Below are 22,899 nucleotides of genomic sequence, written 5' to 3' on the forward strand. Positions count from 1 at the left end.
TATTAGTGAGAAGTACATTAAAACACATTCCAAGGAGATGGAGTGTTTTAAACTTTCATCAGGAAAATCAAATCCTGCATTTAACCTGAACAACTGTGATCAAATATCAAAAGTGAGCTTGCTCCCAACAGCCACCTTAGGGAGGCGAGATGGAGACTAGACTGGGCACTTTCCAGTCCCTTCCCCAGGAGCTAATGAACTGAGGAAGCATGCTTGGACCAAAACCTATGTCTCCTACTCCACCATACAAAAAGGAGGCAAGAAATCTGTGTCCAGAGAATAGGTCTCTTCACTTCACCCTGGAATATGACAGGATGAGTCTGTGGATGACGTGAGGAACTCTCATCACTGTCCAGGGCTGGGGGGGGTAGGAGGAAAGAAGGGGGAGCGGCACCAGGACTGGGTCTCACCTCAGACTGTGGATGGGATGGGGGGTGAGGAGAGGCCCGGATCTCTCACCAAAGCCCGGGGATGGGATGGGGGTGAGGGGCAGGCCCAGGTCTCTCACCTCAGCCCAGGGATAGGATGGGATGGGGGGGCAGACCCGGGGTTCTCACCTCAGCCCGGGGATAGGATGGGATGCGGGGGGGGCAGGGGGGCAGACCCGGGTCTCTCACCTCAGCCCAGGGGTGGGAGGGGATGGGATGGAATGAGGGGGACAGGCCCGAGTCTCTCACCTCAACCCGGGGATGGGATGGGATGGGATGGGATGAGGGGGGCAGGCCCGGGTCTCTCACCTCAACCCGGGGATGGGATGAGGGGGGCAGGCCCGGGTCTCTCACCTCAACCCGGGGATGGGATGAGGGGGGCAGGCCCGAGTCTCTCACTTCAGCCTATGGATGGGATGGGATGGGATGAGGGGGGCTGGCCCGAGTCTCTCACTTCAGCCTATGGATGGGATGGGATGGGATGGGATGAGGGGGGCAGGCCCGAGTCTCTCACCTCAGTCCATGAATGGGATGGGATGGGATGAGGGGGGCAGGCCCGAGTCTCTCACCTCAGCCCATGGATGGGATGGGATGAGGGGGGAGCAGGCCCAGGTTTCTCTCAGCTCAGCCGGGGATGGGATGGGATGGGAGTGGGCAGGCCCGGGTCTCTCACCTCAACCCGGGTAGGGGATGGGATGGGGGGAGGGGCAGGCCCGGGTCTCTCACCTCAACCCGGGGAGGGGATGGGATGGGATGGAGGGGAGGGGACAGGCCCGGGTCTCTCACCTCAGCCCGGGGATGGGATGTGGGGACGGGACACAGGCCCGGGTCTCTCACCTCAGCCCGGGGATGGGATGTGGGGACGGGACACAGGCTCGGGTCTCTCACCTCAGCCCGGGGATGGGATGCGATGGGGGGGGACACAGGCCCGGGTCTCTCGCCTTAGCTCGGGGATGGGATTGGGGGAGGAGGGGCAGGCCCGGGTCTCTCACCTCAGCCCGTGGATGAGGGGGGCGCTGTTCGATCTCCTCAAGCTCCCCACGTCGCTCGGGGCCGGCGCACTCCCCGCCGGCAGCTCCAGGTCCAGCTCCATTTTCTCTTGAGCCATCGCGGCGGCTCCGGCTGCTCCCGCTCCGCCGCGAGGCCCATTCACTGGGGGCGCCCGCAGCGGCTCCTCATGCCGCCCCCTGCCCCGATCCGGCCCGGCCCGGCCGCCCCTACAGGCCCCGCACAGGCCGCTGCAGGCAGAGTCCGGGGGCGCTGCGAGCCCGGCGAGCGGGGCGGCACCAGCAGCGCCCCATGCTGGGGAGACGAGAGGGGGCGGCCCCTTCCCCCAGCCGCCGCTTCCTCGGCTCGCTGCGCGCGGGGCCGGCCTTGCCGCCTCCTCGGGGAAACAAGCGATCGGGCCCAGAGTACCGCGGGGAAGCAATACGCATGCGCCATAGCGAACCTGACTGACAGACGCAACAGAGTCAAGAGGTGTCAGCACATGCGCAGTGTAACCGTAGTAAGGCTCCTGAGCTGCAATTGCGCCTGCGCAGTACATCAACGCCCAGAGAAAGTGGTTAAGAAGATAGGAATGGTCATTGTGGGTCAGAGCAATGGTCCAGCTAGTCTAGTATCCTGTCTTCTGATAGCGGCCAGTGCTAGAGGCTTCAGAGGGCATGAACGGAATGGCACACATATCAAGTGATCTACTGTGTGTGGGACTGCTGCTGCTGTGTGTGCATCTCCTCCGCCCCGTTACTGATGGGCTGTGCTTGACCCATGCAGTTCCGGTGAGCGTCTGCTCCCTACCTCTAACTTTTGAAGGTTGGATCCTTGGGGGCTTTGTCATAGATTGTTAGCTGGGAGCCCGTGGGCTGGAGGCAGGAACTCAGTGGTCTGGAAGCTGCTGTCTCACAAATGCAATATATAATTAAGCTGTGGAATTTACCTGACAAGGGCACGAAACATCCCAGAGCACTTTTCATAAGAATCAAGTGATAACCCCAAGTATCGTGGCCATGTTCCCACTCATCTATCTATCCATCTATCTACTGTCATTCTACATACATATATATCAGCCTCTGAGTTCTTAGTGTTTAGGGGTCACATTTGCAAGCTTTTTTCACAACCATGAAGACAATCTTTCCCAGAGGATATTGTGAATGCCAAGATGATAACAGGGTTCAAAAAAAGAACTAGATAAATTCATGGAGGATAGGTCCATCAATGGCTTTTAGCCAAGATGGGCAGGGATGATGTCCCTAGCCTCTGCTTGCCAGAAGCTGGGAATGGGCAACAGCGGATCGATCACTTGGTGATTACCTGTTCTCTTAATTCCCTCTGAAACACCTGGCATTGGTCACTGGCGGAAGACAGGATACTGGGCTAGATGGACTTTTGGTCTGACCCAGTTTGGCTGTTCTTATGTTCTTATAACAAACGCCTTTTTAAAAAAAATCAACCATAAGCACATCACTTCAGGAGCTGGAGCTTTAAGAAAACTATCAATCAGCATGAGACTCTCAATGAAATGTTGAGAGTTTACAACAGTGGAAGCATGTAAAAGCTGGAGACAAAGCATTCTGAGCTGTGAAGCTATCTTCCAGAGATTAGACAAATCCCGATTCTTTTATTAAATGCTTAAAACTTTTCTGTTTGTTAAACCTCTTTCAGCATAAACAAAATAACACTCACACCAACCACCTACCTATCCTTAATACAGCTACCTAAATAGATCTTCCTAAAATTTGATAAGGAAAAAGAAGTAGAGATTCTATTATGTCCGTTAGGGACTTCATTATTGATAATCTATTTCATATGGACAATACTCAGATACTACAATGATGTTTAGTAGTACAAACCTCTAAAATACTTATTTATGCCAAACTTATTTCTCTATATATTGTGATACCTACTCCTGTATCTACATTCACCTACCATCTTATATATTGTTATAGCTATTTATCTGCTTATTACCATAAATATACACTAATCCATGTATCTATGGTCATACATAACTGTTTATATATCTATCTATGAATCCTCATATGACACATACTCCTTTTTGTATATAGCTATTGTTATGGATACTTATCTGGGAACTGCGGCCAATGGGAGCTGTGGGGGCCCGTGGAGCACTCCCAGAGTTTGCACCCCACACACCCCCTGCCCCAGGCTCAGCCAGGAGCCCCCTCCCATACTCTGAACCCCTTGGCCCCAGCCGAGAGCCCGCACCCCAACCCCCTGCCCCAGCCTGGTGAAAGTGAGTGAATAGGGTTGCCAGTTTTGGTTGGATGTATCCCTGGAGATATCATCAGATGACATAATCTGCCATTAAAGATTAATCTTTAATTCCTGGGGGCTCCAGGCCAGTCCTGGAGGGTTGGCAAGCCTAAGTGAGGGGGTGGGAGAGCATGCAACACAGGGCAGGGGGATGGAGTGAGCGGGCTGAGGCCTGGGAGACAGGAAGAGGGTAGGGGAAAGGTGTTTGAGTTTGTGTGATTAGTCAGTTGGCAACTCTATCAGAATGATTGTTCCAGGCTTTCTGCAGATTCAGAAAAAGAAACGAAAACTGAGATTCTGGAGAAAAAGACAGCATCTTCATAAAGGTGCCGGTAAACTATACTGTGACGTTCCTCACTTAACATGTTACAGGGCAGGCAGGCAAAGATAGAAATGAAATCAAGCTGAGTGTTTGACCTTGCTTTGCTTGGCCAACAAAGGATAAGATCACATACAGCCAAAAACTACATGAGAAATCTTACAGGAATCATACTGTACACATTTTGGCAACTGTGTGATGTGGAGAAATTGGAGAGGGTCCAGAGAAGAGCAACAAGAATGATTAAAGGTCTTGAGAACATGACCTATGAAGGAAGATTGAAAGAATTGTGTTTATTTAGTTTGGAAAAAAGAAGACTGAGAAGGGACATGATAGCAGTTTTTGGGTATCTAAAAGGGTGTCATCAGGAGGAGGGAGAAAACGTGTTCACCTTAGCCTCTAATGATAGAACAAGAAGCAATGGGCTTAAACTGCAGCAAGAGAGATTAGTTGAATTAGGGAAAAAGTTCCTGTCAGGGTGGTTGGAACAGAATAAATTGCCTAGGAGGCTGTGGAATCTCCATCTCGGAGATATTTAAAGTTAGGTTAGATAAATGTCTATCAGGGATGGTCTAGACAGTATTTGGTCCTGCCATGAGGCAGGGGATGGACTCGAATGACCTCTCGAAGTCCCTTCCAGTCCTATTAGTCTGTTGAATCTATGAAATTCCTGAAGATAGGGCTAATTGTGCGCCATGTGCCCCAAATCCCTGATGATTCTGTCATCTTGGCAATCATTTAAACACCTATCGATGCATGGATACACCAGATTATGGTGAGTGGCTATGGTCATTCTAGTCTAGTACGGCAAACCACAGGAAGCTGCTATGAGTGTTTACCATAATGGATAATATAGTAAACTACTGCACAAGCAAGAACCCCTAATTAACACGTCCAAGAAAATCCACAAGGCACTATGGGTAATAGTGGGACTTGACCACACTTCCATGCATCCAAATTCAAAAACTCAGGCTCAACATTCACAACATCACATTCTTACTGCCTATTTGGGTCATTTCAAATACACGCCCTCCTGTTCAGCCAATCAACGCACCCGCCCTTCCAGGCCCCTGGGCTTCTCCTTGAAATCAAAGCTGGCCTAGAGATTCTTCTACGCATGCGTACTGGTATGATGCGGCTACAAGCGCGCATGCGCATTTACACACCACCACTTTCGGCCCCAAGTCGGCTGCGTTGGGCGCATGCGCAGTGTTCCAGTGGCGGCGCGTTCTGTTGGGTGTTCTCTTGAGGCGGCGTTCGCTGTTTCCCAGGGCGGCAAGGCCGCCCCGCGCGCAGCGAGCCGAGGAAGGCGGCGGCTGGGAATGGGCCGCCCCCTCTCGTCTCCCCAGCATGGGCGCTGCGTGTGCCGCCCCGCTCGCGGGCTCGGCAAGCGCCCCCGGACTCTGCCTGCAGCGGCCTGTGCGGGGCCTGGAGGCGGCCGGGCCGGGCCGGATCGGGGCAGGGGCGGATGAGGAGCCGCTGCGGGCGCCCCAGTGAATGGGCCTCGCGGCGGAGCGGAGCAGCCGGAGCCGCCGCGATGGCTCAAGAGAAAATGGAGCTGGACCTGGAGCTGCCGGGGGAGTGCGCCGGCCCCGAGCGACGTGGGGAGCTTGAGGAGATCGAACAGCGCCCCCTCATCCACGGGCTGAGGTGAGAAGACCGGCCTGCCCCTCCTCCCCCAATCCCTATCCCCGAGCTAAGGCGAAGACCCGGGCCTGTTTCCCCCCCCATCGCATCTCATCCCGGGGGAGTGAGAGACCCGGGCCGTTTCCGTCCCCACACCCATCCCCTGGCTGAGTGAGAAGACCCGGGCCGTGTCCCGTCCCCCACATCCCCATCCCCGGGTGAGGTGAGAGACCCGGCCTGTGTCCCGTCCCCAATTCCCATCCCGGGCTGAGGCGAGAGACCGGGCCTGGTCCCCCCCCTCAGCGCATCCCACCCCGGGCTGAGGTGAGAGACCCGGGCCTGTGTCCCGTCCCCACATCCCATCCTATCCCATCCCGGGCTGAGGTGAGAGACCGGGCCCGTCTCCTCCCCCCATCCTATCCCGAGCTAAGGCGAGAGACCCGGCCCTGTGTCCCCCCCATCGCATCCCATCCCCGGCTGAGGTGAGAGACCGGGCCTGTGTCCGTCCCCACATCCCATCCCCGGGCTGGAGTGAGAGACCCGGGCCTGTGTCCCGTCCCCACATCCATCCTATCCCATCCCCGGCGGCTGAGGGTGAGAGGACCCGGGCCGTCCTACCTCCCCCCAATCCTATCCCGGAGCTAAGCGAGAACCCGGGCCTGTGTCCCCCCCATCGCATCCCATCCCCGGCTGAGGCGAGAGACCGGGCCTGTGTCCCTCCCCCCTCTCCATCCCATCCCCGGGCTGGGCGAGAGACCCGGCCTGTGTCCCGTCCCCCATCGGATCCCGTCCCCCATCGCATCCCATCCCCGGGCTGAAGCGACGGAGACCCGGTCCTGGGCCCCCCCTCCATCCATCCCCTTCCCGGGCTGAGGACAGACCTGGGCCTGTCCCCCCATCCTCCTCCCATCCCATTCCCATCCCGAGCTAAGGCGAGAGACCCGGGCCTGTGGTCCCCCCCCATCGCATCCCATCCCCGGCTGAGGCGGAGAGACCCGAGCCTGTGTCCCTCCCCACATCCCATCCCCGGGCTGAGTGAGAGACCCGGGCCTGGCTCCCCTCCCCTCCATCCCATCCCCGAGCTGAGTTGAGAAGACCCGGTCCTGGGCCCTGCCCTGGGCTGAGGTGAGAGAAACCCGGGCCTGCCTGTCCCCCCGTGCCCCCATCCCATCCCATCCCATCCCATCCCATCCCATTCCTGGGCTGAGGTGAGAGACCCGGGCCTGCCCCTCCTCCCCCAATCCCATCCCCGAGCTAAGGCGAGAGACCCGGGCCTGTGTCCCCCCCCATCGCATCCCCTTCCCGGGCTGAGACGAGAGACCCGGGCCTGTTCCCTCCCCTCCATCCCATCCCCGGGCTGAGGTGAGAGACCCGGGCCTGTGTCCCGTCCCCACATCCCATCCCCGGGCTGAGGTGAGAGACCCGGGCCTGTGTCCCGTCCCCACATCCCATCCTATCCCATCCCCGGGCTGAGGTGAGAGACCCGGTCCTGGGCCCCGCCCTGGGCTGAGGTGAGAGAAACCCGGGCCTGCCTGTCCCCCCGTGCCCCCATCCCATCCCATCCCATCCTATCCCATTCCTGGGCTGAGGTGAGAGACCTGCACCTGCCCCTGCCCCCAATCCACGGGCTGAGGTGAGACCTGGCCCTAGGGCCTTGCCCCCTCCCTCCCCCGTTATAGCAAGGGCAGTGGAACAATTTATAGAGTGTGGTGCTGAGAGCCATTGAACCAAATCCTGTATATGATGGAAATCACTTCAAGCCTGTGGGTGTGGTAGCTGCTACCTCCCTTGCATCTATGGTCCATAAGGTGGAGTTGAGAGACTTTGGCCTGGTGTATGCCCATTCCTGGGCTCAGGTGAGATGAGGATCCTGCTGTGGCATCCTCCTGCCATCCAGTGCCTTGTCTTCCCCATGTTTGAGAGGAAGCTATGGGTTTTGATGGTTGCTTCCCTCCCCTCAGGTGAGCGGATGGATCTAATGTATCTATCAGCCCTTCTCTCCTCATCTTGATGCTTATTCAACTGATCCCTATTCAAACTTCAGTAGAGGCTCCAGCTGGGAGAATGCCCACAAGTGGCTCCTCCCAACCATGATGCAGTGCACTGTGCAATCAGGAGTTCCATAATGCATTGGGCTAGCCCTGAAATGGGTTAATTATACGATGTTTTTGTGGGGTGCACTATAAGCCTTTGTATGAGCAAGCAAGACAGGCTCTTCACTTCTGTACTGTCAGTAGTTTCTTCACTTTTTGTTGCTTCTTATGGACAACTAATTCCATATAATTCCCCAGGTTCTCCATGTAGGTTAGGCTCAGTTTAACTGTCACTTCTTCAAACCATTTGTGGTTCATTGCAATGCTAGAATTGTGTTAATGGTATAAACCCTAGTTGGGAGAAGCAAGAGTGTAGGCCCCAGCCTAGCATCTGCTTGCTAATTTCAGTCCTGGGGACTGGTCTGATGAATACTGCACCCTAATTACAAGTGTGTAACCAGACCTTTTCTGAAGATCATATCTGTAGCTGGTTTTTCCAAAAAAAAATTTTTAGACTTAAGGAAGATGGCTGTCTACAAAAGGCCCCTGAGCAGTTTATCAAAAGACACTAGCATTTCAGATACTGAAAAGTAGAATGAGACCAGTAATTTCACTCAGCTACAGAGAAATTTGAGTCTAGCTCTTCAAAGATGACATGCTAGTATCCCCATGCCCTTACCTTCTTTAGTTTTTGAAGTAATACTCCAAATAGAATGGGAACATGTCAGTATCCTTGAAAAATCTAATACAAAAAGACTGTATCACTGATGTGTGCCTTAAGTTAAAGTAACTATTGTAATCTCTTTCAGTGATAATTCGCAGGTTTTTCAGCCTTATGTGTTGCGAACCCGCAGGAACAGTACAACGGTTATGAACCGTCACAGTATGGTAAGTAACCTTAAACACAGTGTTCACACCTCAATGTGTAATTGAGTGTGGGGAAACAGAAGGCTTAAACTTAAAGCTGTACTGAAATATTCTTACGGACCTCCTGGCTGGAAAATGGATTTCTTTTAATGCATATTTCCTCTGAACAATCAAGAAATTTTCTAGATGTAAGCAGAATACCTCACAAAGCATATTACTGATTGATACCCTGTTGTCTTGTTTTGGTTAAAATTGCCCTGTAGTTGGGATACCATAAGAGTGGAACCCAGCATCTCTTCTGGTTTCAAAGCTCAGTGCATTGAATTTGCTTGTGGGAAAGAGTAATTGCAGTCTCATTTTAAAATAACCTTGCACAGTTGAACTGTGTCTAAAAAACAATCCCCAAAAACCTTCCATTTACTTGACTCTCTGGTAGGATGACTAGAGCTAGAGGTGGACAACTGGCTTCACAGGATCAGATTAAGAGAAGGTAATTTTAAAGTAATTCATATGCTGAACATTATTCTACTCATTACTGTTTAGGGCTTTCAGCATACAATCCTGTAATTATTTCACTTTTCAAAGATGTTTGTAGGTCACTCTTACATGTTTCCCAATCAGTTGTTAACTTGGACAAATCACGGGAAATAGCAATACTTTTTTTTTTTTTCCTGCTAAAATCATTTTCTTCTTCCTGTTTTTATAGGAAGTAAACAGGGCTTTGGAGCTGTGCTCTGGCTCCGCTCCAGGCAAAAACCTGCAGCTCCACTGCTCCAGAGCTGCTCCACTCCAAAGCCTTGGAAGTAAAGATTAGGTCTTGGTTCTTTAGAGAGGTTATGGGACTCAAAAGGTCCTGAAAATCTATAAAATACCAATGGCCTCTGTCTTACATTCAGCCTAGCAAAAGAGTGACAGAATTCCGGTTCTAAGCTTTTTGTTATGGAGCTGTCACTTCATTGTCTGCCCTATGCCTAATATTGTTAGTAGTCATAGTAATACCCAAAGCTCTCAATTAGCTCTGTGTGCTGTACAGACCTAGCTACAAGACAGGCTTTGCCTCAAAGGGCCTAAGTTTGCTACAAAGTGCTATTTCCAGTATTTAAATTCCCTACAACTTTTCCCACTGGCACTTCTGAAAATTTATGTGATACCATTTGATTTGACTTCATCTCTAGATTATCTGAGATAAATTACTGGGTTTAAGGCTTGTGAACAAAATCTTTCCAGTGTTCTTAAGTACATAGTTAATTTTGTAATGTTCTAACTCAGTAGCTCTCAACTTTTTCAGACTACTGTACCCTTTTCAGAAGTCTGATTGGTCTTGCGTACCCCCAAGTTTGTCTTGCATACTCAAACTACTTGCTTACAAAATCAGATGTAAAAATATAAATGTCACAACACGCTATTACTGGAATCGCTTACTTTCTCATTTTTGCCATATTACAGAATAAATCAATTGGAAGATAAATATTGTTCTTATATTTCAGTGTATAATCCATAGTGCCGTATAAATGTCATTGTATGTATGAAACTTTTTAGCTTGTACTGACTTGGCTAGTGCTTTTTATGTAGTCTGTTGTAAAACTAGGCAAATACCTAGATGAGTTGATGTACCCGCTGAAAGACATTTGTGTACCCCCAGGTATAGGTGTACCCTGGTTGAGAACCACTGTTCTAACTTATGCTCACGTCCTTATGACAGTACCCCACCTTTCTTCACCATTTATATTATTGCTGCTACATTTGAGGGCAGTAGCCAGTGGCATCCTACGGTGCTGAAAACTGTGCCACCTATTGATTAACCGAATGAACTTGGTAAGAAGAGAGCATTAGCTATACTAAGGTCAACTATCGTTTTACTACTATGTGGTCTGAGTTCTGAGCGCTTATTGACACTTGGCTATCTTAATTCTAATTTAAAGAGAACATAGGTGACTGAGAATAATCTGTATGCAGACTACTGATTTATGATTGAGAAGTGGATGTTTACTTTTTTCTAGTTGCTGTCATCATCTCCAGTTCGAATTCCTAGCAGCAGACTTCATCAAATCAGAAGGGTAAATTGCATTATTCTATTTCAGATGTGATATTTCATCAAAACATTTAATTTTCCTTCTCTTCATGCAGTATTTGATATGGAAATGACACTGCTGGCGTTTCTTCTCCATTAGATCAATTTAGCTCTGTTTCATCCTCTAACCTCCAGTGTCACGTACAGTCTGGCTTGGTGTCCTCACAGGGCTTGTTGCTTCTTCATATTGAAGTGCTTCAGCACTTATAAAGCTATTGTTATGATCTAGATATGGGGCTCTGGGATGAACAGGGAGAAGTGGTGAGTTGGATGTATGACAGGCCTTTCCTTCTGGAGTGTTACTCCTGCTGGTTTAAATTCTAAAGGCAGATGACTGACCTAGGAAGAGTTCATTCAGCTTTGAGTACCATGATGAATTAAATATTGTGAAAGCTTATAGTGCTTATCTCCTGCAGGAGGAAGGAGTGGATTTAATGAACAGAGAAACAGCACATGAAAGGTGAGTGTGACTGAAACAAAATAAGAAAGTAGCCAGACTTGTCATCTTTGTAGCCACTGATGGGATTTTTTGTGTTTTAGGGAAGTGCAAACAGCAATGCAGATAAGCCAGTCATGGGAGGAAAGCTTGAGTCTGGTAATCTCTTTACAGATATTTAAATTTTTAATTCTTCTACGCTTAACCATTGGATTTAAGGAAAAAGTGGAAATAACTTGAGAAATAATTTTAGAAAACATAAGTTTGGTGTTCTAGTTGCTCCACTGATTTGGCCATTGAAATGTTGTGGCTCAGGTTGTAAGGCAATGTACTATGTCAGTTTAAGGATGACATTTTTCTATTTACAGAGTGACAATGACTTGGACAAGTCCGAGAAATCTTCCTCTCCAAAGAGAATAGACTTCATCCCAGTTTCCCCAGCACCTTCACCCACTCGAGGAATAGGGAAGGTAGGATAAACAAAACAAGAAAGAAAACACACACATTTCAGATTTAAAAAAATCCTTTGCAGTTCATCTTAAACTCCTCGAACTAATTTACAGATTTTAAAGAAAAAAGTCTATTGCCATTGTTAAATCTAACTACTGTGGACTTTTCTCAATATCTAAAACTTACTATCTAAGCCTGCAGAATCTGACCTGCTGACTTCCTGGTTCCTTCACTATGCTGAGTGACTTCAGCAGCTGCATTTTTTGTGCTTTGGGGAGGGAAGATGCTAGGGAAGTGGCTGTGGTAATCAAGTTGAAGGCCTGGGTGAGATCTTAAGTTGTCTAAACGGAAAGAAAAAGATGGATCTTAGAAATACCGTGGAGGAAGCAGCAAGATTTGAATATAAGCTGTATGTGTGTGGAGGAGAGAGAGGGAGGAGTCCAAGACCCCAGTTTACAGATCTTTCCTTTTAGTCTGCGTTGCTCCTGGAGCTCTTGATTGCAGACTCAGCAAGGGTGGAGTGGAGACAAAGACCCTCCCCCTAGCACCACTTTTTTTCCCTCCAGTGAGAATCCGATAGGGATTGAAGTGGAAATCGGCAACCATGTTTACTTCTTGGCCTTGTCTTTACTGAAGTTATCACATTCTTCCATGGTTACTGTATCATGGAAGCTCAACCAATGTTAGCACTCACTATTGCCAGTGCAGAACAGCCACAGTATTTTTATCACTGTCAGGGAAACCAGCTCTAAGCAGTGCTGGTGTATGCTGGTAAGATGCTGGCTGTTTGTCTGGATAGTAGTGTTTGTACTGGGAGGATTACAACTGTCTCACGGCAGACTTGACTGAGTTTCACAGACATCAGTATGCATGCAGCTCCTTGAGCTGAGTTCAGCTGCAGGAGCACAGAATGGATGTGAAGAGTCAGACACTGTTGCCAAATCCATATTACAGTTTTTTCAACAGGAGACAAATATATGGAGTATTTTAAATAAGCATGGGTGGTTTTTTGAGAAGAGTGGTATAAAGATTAATATAGTCCTGTGTACTGATGCGTTTAGAAGTAAGGGCAGAACAGGGATCAAATCCTATTTGGATAACATGGTTCATTCTATATCTTAACTTTTGATTTCAGAGTTTTTATTTTCAAGCATTTTGACTGTTAATTTGAATGAAGTGATGTTTTTAGAATATTTTATAAATTCAGTTTTACAGACCTCTTAGATTTGGTTTTAATTTCCTAATCAAGCTTCCACTAGGTTATTGTATTGTTGGCCTTGTTACTTTCACTAGGGGTTTTGGTTGGGGTGGGAAAAAGTATTTATTATTTAAAAGGAAGTTGCGGAAGTATTTTACTGTATAATTCTTTTCCCAGCAATGTTTTTCACCATCCTTACAAATGTTTGTGAGTAGTAATGGATTGCCTCCAAGTCCTATTCCTAGTCCGACAAGGCGATTCTCAAAGTAAGTCAAATTGTCTCAAAGTAACACGTACCTAGTTTCAATAGTAGTCTGGCAGTTTAAGACAGTTCAATGTTAACATTCAGGTCTGGAAATTGGTTTGAAGCAATTTTTATTTGTAATTTCAACTGGAATCCATTAATAAAGTGACTTCTGGATGGTTCTAGTTTTGTCCTGCTTTAAAAGGTGGCTGTAGTTTCCTTTCAATATTTTGTCAACAGGTCATCTTTAGAGCTGCTTTTTTTTAAACTGCCCTGATGTTGAAATTAGAGACTCCACCATTGCCCCACACACCCAAAAATCTTTGAATGTTAAACTTTGCAAGAGGAAGTTGAATTGCTAGTGTTCTTTGAATTCTCTTCAAATTTAGATTAGACTGGGTCCTTCATAGAGAATCTCAGAGTGCTTACCAGACAGACTTTTTAAACTCCCCAGATGTTTACAAGCAGTGTTATATCTGACTTACAAATTAATAAAATGAGGCTGACTTTCCATAAATAAAGAGAAATTAAATGACCTACCAAAGATCGTATGGTAAATATACTTCTCTAAGGAGACACAACACCTTTCAAAAGCTAACTTTTCTGTTAAACTACAGTATCAGACTCTTAATTGTCTAAGTGTTTGAACTGTTTTAAAACAGGAATTCAGTTTTTAAAATGTGATTGTATATTGGTTTAGTATATAAAACATTTCGTTCAAGCTTAAATTTTTTAGAATTTATTGATACCAGTCTTGGCTCTTTTAGCAGGAGGAGTCAGAGTCCAATCAACTGTATCAGGCCCAGTGTTCTTGGTCCCATTAAAAGGAAAGGTATGTTTAAATACTTCTGATATTTTAGAGATGTGGTTGTGAATTGTGGTCACTAGATAGCATTAGGATTTAAAGACAGGAAGTCTAAGCTAAGCAGTAGCCTTTCCTCAAAATATCGTGCACGCTCCTCCATGATGTATTAGTATTTACCAATCCAGACTTCCAGCTGTAAAATAAAACAAAAGGGCTTGCCTAAAGTACTATAAATTAATTTATAAATCTGACTAGTCACTTGTATCTACTATTTAAAACTTGGAATGTTTTTCACCTTTGACTATTAGTAAAAATGGGCTGGAGACGGGAAAGACTGACTTGCTAAAAATCAGATGTAAATCAAAATCTATGCTAGATGGGCAATCATTTTTAGCTGCAGGAAGCTGTAAATTAAGACTAATTCTAAGATAAATATGCTTCACCTTCTGGGAGGCTTTTTTAGATTCTCTGGTAGGGTGGATCAAAACATTTTAAAAAACAATTTAAATACAGGCTTATGTCTAAAAATAAACCTATTTAAAATTAAAGTTGAAATAGACAATCCTATGTTTTACTAGGCTACTTTATGCTCTAACATTTAAACTAAACATGGAAGTTATTAAGCAGTGCATGTTTGCTGCCATGTTTTGAAGACCATTATACCACAAACTGGTAGAAGTCAGATTAAGCATCTGGAGCCAGCGTCTAAGTATTTAAGCTAGGTTTGGACTGGCTCTTCTGAGAGTATAAAGAGAATATTTTATTTTCCGCTTATTCATCCAGTTCAGTTACTACTTCATTCGAAGTTAAGAAACTAGCTGGGAGTTGAAAAAGCAGGAAAGCTTGTTTTTTCTCTTCCACTCTATGAACAAAAAGTATGAGAGAGAGCATAAGGTCTACTGGTTCTGAAATCTTGAAGGACATGATGACCAGAACCAACCAACCCATCAATTCAATTCACTAACTACAGATAACTTAATTTGTTTTAATAAATCAGTTACTGTTAAATACAAAACCATGTTTTTTGATTTTCTCTTATATAGCCAACATTTTAAGGTAGTCATTTTAAAAAAAATACTGGTTTTATGCATTTAATAAAATTTGAATTTCTAGCCAAATAGATCTTGACACAAACCACAAGTAAAGATTAAACTGCTAAACAAACCACAAGTAAAGAGTTAATCTAGTAAATAGAAATTTATGAATTATGCATTTTAGCATAAAATGTAACCTGAATGAATGAATTTTTTTCAGCTACATAATTGCTTAAATATAAAGTATGCCTTCTGCTTAGCAAAAAGAAACACCAAATTTAATATAAAGTTATATTTAGTTGCATATCCCCATGGTTCAGTGGATACCAACTAATGAGAATCAGCCTGTCCTTAAGAAAATAAGTACAAATGCAAAACATAATAATTTTTTAAATCAAGATTTCTGGCTTGATGATTTAAATAGTTATTAAAATTGGTGTCCGGCCTATATTCTGTGGCTTCCTCTGTATTTTAACCATCTTTGTTATACTAGAAATCTATCTGGCTTCCATAAATGATGTTCTGAAGGAAATGCATTGTATAGTGGTACATTTCAAAAGTTTATTCTAATTATAGAAGTATTCCTTTTTATATGTTTGTTGAATATCTTTGAAATTTTATATCCAATGTTTGTTCTATATTACGAAAGTTCAACTGATGATTATTTTTAGAATTAGAGGGATGGAAGTAGCAGAGTACATGAATGTTTTTCCCTTTGAAAATCTATATTTCTTAACTAGAAATATGATGGTGTGATGGTGTTTGAAGTAAAACCTAGAAAAATTTTCCATACTACTATTAATGGACACTGCATTAAACTGAGGGATTAAGAGAACTAATTTATCAATGCTTATGTGGCAAGTACTTCTCCACCTACTCCCATCCATTTCTGTTGATCTTTCCTTACTCAACCATACCAGTGACATCCCCTTTTATTCTCCCCAGTGTGTATTTATGAAATTGTGACGCTGATCGTTTGCTTTTTTAAAAAAAAAGCGACAAAATAAATTAGAAGTAGGGCAATCTGTCAAATCAGGTCCAATTTATTTCAAATTTTATTTAAAAAAAAACAAACAAAAAAATCCTACCTTTGCTGCAGATGCCACTTATCTAGTTTTTGAGGGGGGAATGTGAAGCAGCTTTTAGTACCCATAGTGAAACTCACAATGTAAGAAGCCAAAGTACTTTACTTTAGAGTGGACCACTTAAAGCAAAAGCACAGTACAAGTAAAGTCCAAACAGGAGCCTGCTTTCCCATTCCCCACTCCGCTCTGGTGCTTTTTGGAAATGTGAGTTTGCTCTTCTGCTGGAAACACAAATCCGTTTTAATTATGAATAAGACTATGATTTGATCATGGAAGTCAGAATCCATGGACTTTCAGCGAGCTCTGTGTCTTAAGCATGTGGTAGTTGGGAAGTGCAAGGTCCCCTACAAGGGCAGGGAGCTGTTGGGTACCCCTGTGGCCTCTAGCAGCCGCTGTGGGGGACCCTAGCCACTGCCCAACTGCCTCACTTTAGGCAGCGTGGGGACCTGCAGATGCAGATCCCCATTTTGTCATGGATATTTTAGTAAAAATCAAGGACAGGTCATGGCCAAAAACCTCACAGAAGCTGTGACCTGTCTCTTACTTTTACTAAAAATACCCATGACAGAATCTTAGCTTTAATTATGAATAGTCCTTAATCATAAATGTCGCTCTAAATACATCTAATTTCGTTATCCTCCTGAAATACATAATTCTTGTTTCTTTAAACTCTTAAATTGCTTAGTGGTTCTTAATCTGCATTTATTACATGGCTATGACTGTACATGTTACCATAAACTGAAACAATCCCTAATAGGAAAGACTCGGCATATCAAAGTGTTATATTGTAAAACAGTGAAATGCTAGCTGTTAAAATATCTTCTAGTGGTAAAAATGATACATGTTACTATGCAGCCTTCCTGTAGAATTTCACATTTCTTGAAAGAGTTGTCTGACCTTTTTCTTCTCAGTTTGTGTGAGGATCCCCAGTATTTTACATCTGTGTTCTTTAGCTTCAATCTGCATGATGGAAGCCATCATTATTTCATCAAAGGAGAATGAACATATTCCTTGCATGCTACAGAAAATGAGTTTTCAGGGCTGCCAGTCTTGGAGTAAAGGCTGAGTGGTAGTGTATTTCTCCTACGTTATGTACACAAAGTTCATTTATAGTATGTTTTTAATGTGAAGCCTTTCAATTAGTTCCCCAAGCTGGCACTAGAACTGCCATAAGTTAAGTGGAAGCTGAAAAAGTAGTCCCCAAATTTCAAATATACTTTTGCTGGTAGACAGTGAATTAAACTACATCTGAAAAATCTCATGAACCTGGCAATAAAAAATAATCTGAAAAAACTAAAGTATCAGATAACTGAACTTTATATAAGAAACTGATAAATGAACTGGGTATCATCCCACAGTATGAGGCAGTGGTGGGCAACCTGTGGCCCGTCAGAGTAATTCACTAGCGGGCCATCAGACCGTTCATTTACATTTGCACCCATGCCACTTCCTGCAGCTCTCATCATCTGGGAATGGCAAACCGCAGCCACTGGGAGCTGCAGGCGGCCGTGCAAATGTAAATGAATGGTCTGACGACCTGCCAGCAGATTACCCTCATGGGCTGCAGGTTGCCCACCACTCGTATAATATACTAAAGATACGGGACCCAATTCTGCGTTTTACACTTGCAATTCCAAAAAAGTCAACGGGTTTACATGAGGATGAGGATGTAATCTGTCTCGCAGTAAGGAAGGAGAAGTGATCAGGTGTTGTGCCAAATGTTTTTTTGTGTTAGGCTTTGTGTGTGTGCTTTCATGCTTGTCAATATTGGTCTTAATATCTAGGAGGGCATTCTTGGGTCCAAAATGGACACATGCTGTTTAAAGTTCTCAAAGTTACTGATATTGTGACAATAGATTTTTTTTTTTTTTTTTTTTTTTTAGTGAATAAAATGGGAGCGATAGCCTGCTCTTAAATATTTAATTTAAGAGACCGATATGCGGATAGCCGGAAGCTCCAAGTTCATTTATTTCCATTTACTAAGGCAGGAAACTAGTCCGTACAGCAGCCCAGTTTTAAACAAGTTATACAGCTGGCTGTAAAAATGAGTCCTTTTTAAATCACTTATATTTGACAATATATGTTTTAAAGCATATACAAGCTATATAATTCTAAATATAGAAAAATTTAAGCTTAACATCTCTGACAAATAACCTTCTAAAATATTGAGTATGAGACACTGCACAAGAGGCAAATTGCTATTAAACATTTCAACAAACTGCAGAGTGCTCACTTCTGGGTTGGAACCCAGCACCTATTTAATAGCACAGCGCAACACTACACATTACTTCAGGGCAGGGAATGAAGAATATAGTATACAAATGAAATTGTAAAAGGAGTTGATAAAGGCAGGATGAAATCAGAGTTTGAATTTAGCAAGACACTGGTTCTAGATCCCAACTCTTATGAAAAGTGCTGTGAGATCTTAAAGGGACCAGAACCTTTGTTCTGCTGCACTTTCAGTGCAGCACTGTGTCCCTTAAACAATGTTGAAGCATTAGTTCAGTACAGACTCAAAGGTTGGACTGAATAATCAAATCATTTCCTGTAGCTTTAGGAGTGTTAGGGCTCTTACCAAGCTCTAACCTGGTTGAATTGGAGATCTGACAAGATCACAGTGCAAGATGTTATGCATGTAATTACGTACTATATGGGACACCCAAAATAGTCTTGGATAGAAAGAACTTTGAAGTTACTCTGCTGAAGACATTTCACAGAACCAAACAAGTTTGACTGTTAATTACTTTTCTCAGGTGAAATGGAAACTGAAAGCCAGCCAAAGAGACTTTTCCAAGGAACTACCAACATGCTTTCTCCTGATGTTACACATCTGACAGATTTCAGTTCATGGTAAAATATTGTATTATAAAACACTGAAACGCCAAAGCAGAGGTCATTTAGAAATCCTCAGCACCTTGGTTTTTCAGAGGAATTTTAACTTGTGCTAAATTTGCATTACAGACTGCAGAAACTGTTCCCCAACTGTCTGGAATTAGTGTTTTCTTGCTTGCTGTTTGGCTGATTTGACAAGCTGCCCATAAGTGCTTCACTCTTTGTAGTAACATCTCACAAGAACCATTTTTGATACCTGGAATAGGCAGGGAATCCTTGATGCTCACATGCCAGATGCTTCATAGTAAATTAAATTATTGTTCTGTGGTGTCCTTACTTTCCCTCAAAGCAGAAATCACTCAACATTGACTATAATTTGCTGTCTGCATCACCTGCTAGGTGTCCTGCTGTTCCAGAATGGTGTAGTGAGCAGAGTATTTGTGGAAGTATAGTACCACACATCTGGGCATTCCCAGAGGCCAGTAGTTGACATGAAGCCAAATTCTTATTATGATATTCCACTGTTAAAATTATATTGATGTATCTCTGTCTAATGTCTGCTTCATAGAAACAGGAAGGTGACTTGTCTCGCTTGAGTCTTGTCTCTTTCCAAGGAGACATCAAATAATTTAAGTGGTTCTAAAATAACAAACTTCTTCCCTCCCAAGTTTTGTAGAATTGGAAAGCCACCTAGAATTAGTGAGAACTGTGGCATTTTTCAACAGTTACGAAGTGCTGGTTTGCAAGTAATCTGGAATCATGATAGCCTTTAAAATCCAAGTGTGGGAGAATTTTCTTAAGGAGGAAAAACTATTTTGCAAGATCCCACTTTGAATGATGTATTGGAGAGCAAACTGGCTAATCAGTAGCATCAAAATAGCTGCATTACTGGAATCTTCATTAGAAAAATTAATTTATTTCCCTTGTAATTGTTAAAGGTGCTACTTCTATTAATTGACTTTTTTCTATTCTACAGCTGGTTGAAGTTTTGGTGTCAATTTATAATGCATGTTTAAAAAAAAAAAAAATTCTGCTCCTCTTTCCCTTAAGGAGCATGAATGTATCCATAACATGCTAGAGGAAAATAAGAAGTCTTCAGGGCTGCCAGTCTTGCAGTAAAGGCTGAGTGGTAGTATGTCTCTCCTACATATATTTTTTTTATTTAAAGTGCATTAACTTGGTATGCCAATCCATAGTTCACGTGTTCTTAAGTAACCATTTTCCTTTGTCTCCAGTTTGTCTTCAGATATTCTCGATAGGAGTAGCAGCAGTATTGGTTCTTCCTCTGATTCACTGGCTAAAGGTAGCATTACCACAGAATCTCCAGTAACATGCTCAAACTCATGCTCTTCTTTCATTTTGATGGATGATCTCTCACCTAAGTGACTTAATCTGTTCTGACTCAGTGTTTGGCTGTGCTGTTTCCTTGCTGTACATTTCTACAGAGAAATGAAGAACTCCGATCCTTTAATCTTTAACATGAGGATTAAAATACTAATGGAAAATTAATGTAATCTTATTTCTTGACAACTCTTCCCAATGGTTTTGATTTAGCCTTAATGGACACTTTAGACCTTATTAATGTCTGGTTTTGATTATTTTACAAACAAGATGTCTTCAGTTTATACTAACTCTTCTTCTTTGTTTTAAAGAAAAAACCTTTTGATTCTGGAATAGGCATCTTTTTACAATATTAGTGTTATTGTTTCTAGGAAAATACTGTGTACTGTTATTGTCATGGTCACTTTGTCTGGAGAAACACATGGTGGTTACAGAGACGTTTGGAAATACTCATTTACCTTTGACATACTTTTTAGTAGTAAATTAGATTTCTCTAGATTTATTTCATAAACAATTTCTGGTTGGGGTAAATATCTAATTTCTCCCACTAACTCAAAGTAAAATTATTCTTCCCACTCTATAGTTGCAGCTATCCCCAGCCATTTCTCCCGCAGAAAGGGAAGAAATGCTTGGCTGTCTCTCGTGCTACTGGTAATTGCTTCATTGCAGTTGAACACTATGGTTCTGGAAGTTGGTTGTATTTAAAACAAAACACAGACACTTCTAGGGTGACTAGCATATTTATCAATAGGGGAAATACAAATAACCTGTATGAAACATGGTTAACATAACTGCATAGTTCTCTTCCCACACCCTTCATCCAGGAGATTCTGTGGAAGATGGTAAATACTCAAATATTTGGCCAAGGAGAAACAATCCCTGCCTTGATCTAAAATGCATGGTGCAAGTAACTTAGTTACTTAAACTACTGAGGAAAGAAGAATGTGCATGGCATCATCAGTGTCTCCTGTGGCATTGAGGCCATAGGTATTTTTGTGCCTTAGGGGACATTGTTAAAATTAAAGAATGTAAAACTGGTGGGTGAGCAACAGACTTAGTTTGTAGAGTGCTTACCAGATGCTGTCTTCAGCACTGCTTTCTCTTAGTGCTTGCTGTTTTTCAAGGTTTTTCTTCCATTGGGAGGTGCTAGGGAGAGTCCCAAGTATTTTGTAAGATAGCAGTGTATGTTCCCGTCACAGCTCCTGTATAGCTTTATGCCTTTGTCTGCCTTACAGAAGGCAGGCCACTAAATTAACTTTAATTTCTAGGGAAAGGCTTTAAGGTTGGATTGGATACTAGCTCTGCATACCATTTAAGGAGTTATATTTGAGTAGTAGTCTCGATACAGTACCTTGGTCAGTCTGAGGTAATACAATAGTATACTTTTTAAGACCACCTAACTGGGCTAAAATAAACCCATTTGTAATCTACTGTTATTTATTATTTATAAACTATGTAAAAAAGTCTGTGGTGATGAATTATAGTATTTTTTTATGATTGAATAAGGTTTTTTATGTTCAGTAATTGCTGGTTGGTTTCTATTTAATATGCAACATTGTCTGCCAGAATCATAAGCTTCCAGTTTTGAATGTTTGTAAGGTAACACAAATGCTTTTGTTATCTAAAAGTACAGCTTTGGATTTCTGAAAGAAAATAGCACTGAATTTAAAGTAAGTGTGCTTTAAAGATGAGCACAGTCTCTGGCAATACTGTCTGGCTAAGAATGGGGCGGGAGCACCATATTTTTTCCACTCTAAAGAGGTTTAGTTTCCAATAGACCTGTCCTACATAGCATTTTATTTTTCAAGTGTTTGTTTTAAATTGTACTAAGTACCATAAATGGCCAATAGAGGCACTTATCTGTATTATCACTTCACCTGTGGAGCATTAGTTTCCCTGCCTCAAATAAATGTGCATATTGTAAAATATTGTCCAGTGGTGCCATTTTTAAATGAGCTCTACAGTATTCAATGTTAATATTTGTATATGCACAGTGCTATTTCTTGCATTTTGGCTTTAACTTAATTTTTATCCATGTTAATACTTTGCAAAATGTCAAAACAGCCTTGCAAAGTATTTATCAATAGTCTGTGAAAGTACAACTTATCATTGCCCCAGTTTCATTATAACATGTGTTTTATCGGTCCTGTGACTGACTTAGAAATCTGCACAAGGGGTAGCAAAACAATAAAGCTTCTGCATGCTTTCTTATAGCTGAGAACACAGCTATTGCTTGGGGGATGGGGGGGCTAACGAATCTCTCTGTACAAGTGTGTATTCAAGATGTCTGTTTTTGTTAGTAGTGGGGACTGGCCTCTGTAGAATGTAATCTTCATAAAACAAATGCACAACTATTCAATTTTGTTACCTTTTTTTTTTTTTAAATGGTCTGACTCTTCTCCACTCTTTGGAGGTCTCTACTGTTCACTAAAACTGCGTTAAGATACTGTCCACTTGTTTGATGATGCATGTCATCTTGTGGTCCTGACAGACCTCGTCTCACTCAAATTTATTTCACACAACTAGCTGTATGTAAAACCACTTCCTTTTAGAACTAGACATGTCAATCTTTCTTTGAAATACACTTCAGAATAAACTGCATATGAGCGACTAGCATATACACATCCATTTATGAACCAAGTTTGAATCATTTGTACTCTAAAGCTGTTAAGGAAAAGATACCCCAAATTGTTAACCCAGCCCCAGCTATAGATAGCCAAAGGGTGTAAGGAAAACAAACAGAGTGTACTACATATGTTGAGTACTTTATTTTCTGTATTATCATCTATACTACTTAGAATTGGCAGGGGTTAGCTATAGTTAGTGAAAGAAAGTCCACTAGTCAGAATACCTGCAGACG

General features: G+C 43.6%; 2 protein-coding genes and 2 non-coding genes across 8 annotated transcripts in view; 3 read left to right on the forward strand and 1 right to left on the reverse strand.

Annotated features, from left to right (window-relative positions):
- The window catches only part of LOC116820575 (P2R1A-PPP2R2A-interacting phosphatase regulator 1-like), a 39,403-nt gene extending 37,550 nt beyond the window's left edge, over positions 1-1,853 (reverse strand). For 2 of the 4 annotated variants that reach the window (XM_032773156.2, XM_032773154.2), the window contains exon 1: positions 1,421-1,852. In XM_032773156.2, coding sequence (XP_032629047.1) covers positions 1,421-1,536 — 116 coding nt within the window. In that variant the 5' untranslated portion in view covers positions 1,537-1,852. Of the gene's footprint in view, positions 1-1,420 lie in introns of all 4 variants that reach the window. The other 2 variants (XM_032773155.2, XM_032773158.2) reach the window with 2 other exon arrangements.
- A 3,427-nt stretch (positions 1,854-5,280) lies between these two features.
- On the forward strand, positions 5,281-22,250 carry PABIR2 (PABIR family member 2). 2 transcript variants are annotated; one of them, XM_032773153.2, is made up of 10 exons: positions 5,281-5,667; positions 8,486-8,564; positions 10,544-10,600; positions 11,031-11,074; positions 11,155-11,209; positions 11,419-11,520; positions 12,876-12,964; positions 13,710-13,774; positions 18,620-18,716; positions 19,934-22,250. In XM_032773153.2, the coding sequence occupies exons 1-10, from the start codon at positions 5,486-5,488 to the stop codon at positions 20,082-20,084; spliced, it is 921 nt and encodes a 306-aa protein (XP_032629044.2). In that variant the 5' UTR covers positions 5,281-5,485; the 3' UTR covers positions 20,085-22,250. The 2 variants fall into 2 exon arrangements, with proteins under 2 accessions (XP_032629044.2, XP_074924992.1); XM_075068891.1 differs by lacking the exon at positions 5,281-5,667 and adding an exon at positions 7,269-7,276.
- LOC116820612 (small nucleolar RNA U109) lies at positions 16,827-16,957 on the forward strand. Its single transcript, XR_004372672.1, has one exon. It is a non-coding gene; the product is annotated as a small nucleolar RNA U109 (small nucleolar RNA).
- Positions 19,703-19,849, forward strand: LOC116820611 (small nucleolar RNA U109). The gene has a single exon (XR_004372671.1). It is a non-coding gene; the product is annotated as a small nucleolar RNA U109 (small nucleolar RNA).
- Positions 22,251-22,899: the final 649 nt, after the last annotated feature.

This window comes from Chelonoidis abingdonii, chromosome 8 (assembly GCF_003597395.2).
Source record: "Chelonoidis abingdonii isolate Lonesome George chromosome 8, CheloAbing_2.0, whole genome shotgun sequence".
Taxonomy (NCBI): domain Eukaryota; kingdom Metazoa; phylum Chordata; order Testudines; family Testudinidae; genus Chelonoidis; species Chelonoidis abingdonii.

Excerpts from the sequence above, each read along its gene's own strand:
- PABIR2 (XM_032773153.2), top strand. The coding sequence starts at position 5,486 with ATGAGGAGCCGCTGCGGGCGCCCCAGTGAATGGGCCTCGCGGCGGAGC. Across the intron at positions 13,775-18,619 it reads TGGTCCCATTAAAAGGAAAG|GTGAAATGGAAACTGAAAGC; the intron begins GTATGTTTAAAT and ends TACTTTTCTCAG. Across the intron at positions 18,717-19,933 it reads CTGACAGATTTCAGTTCATG|TTTGTCTTCAGATATTCTCG; the intron begins GTAAAATATTGT and ends CTTTGTCTCCAG.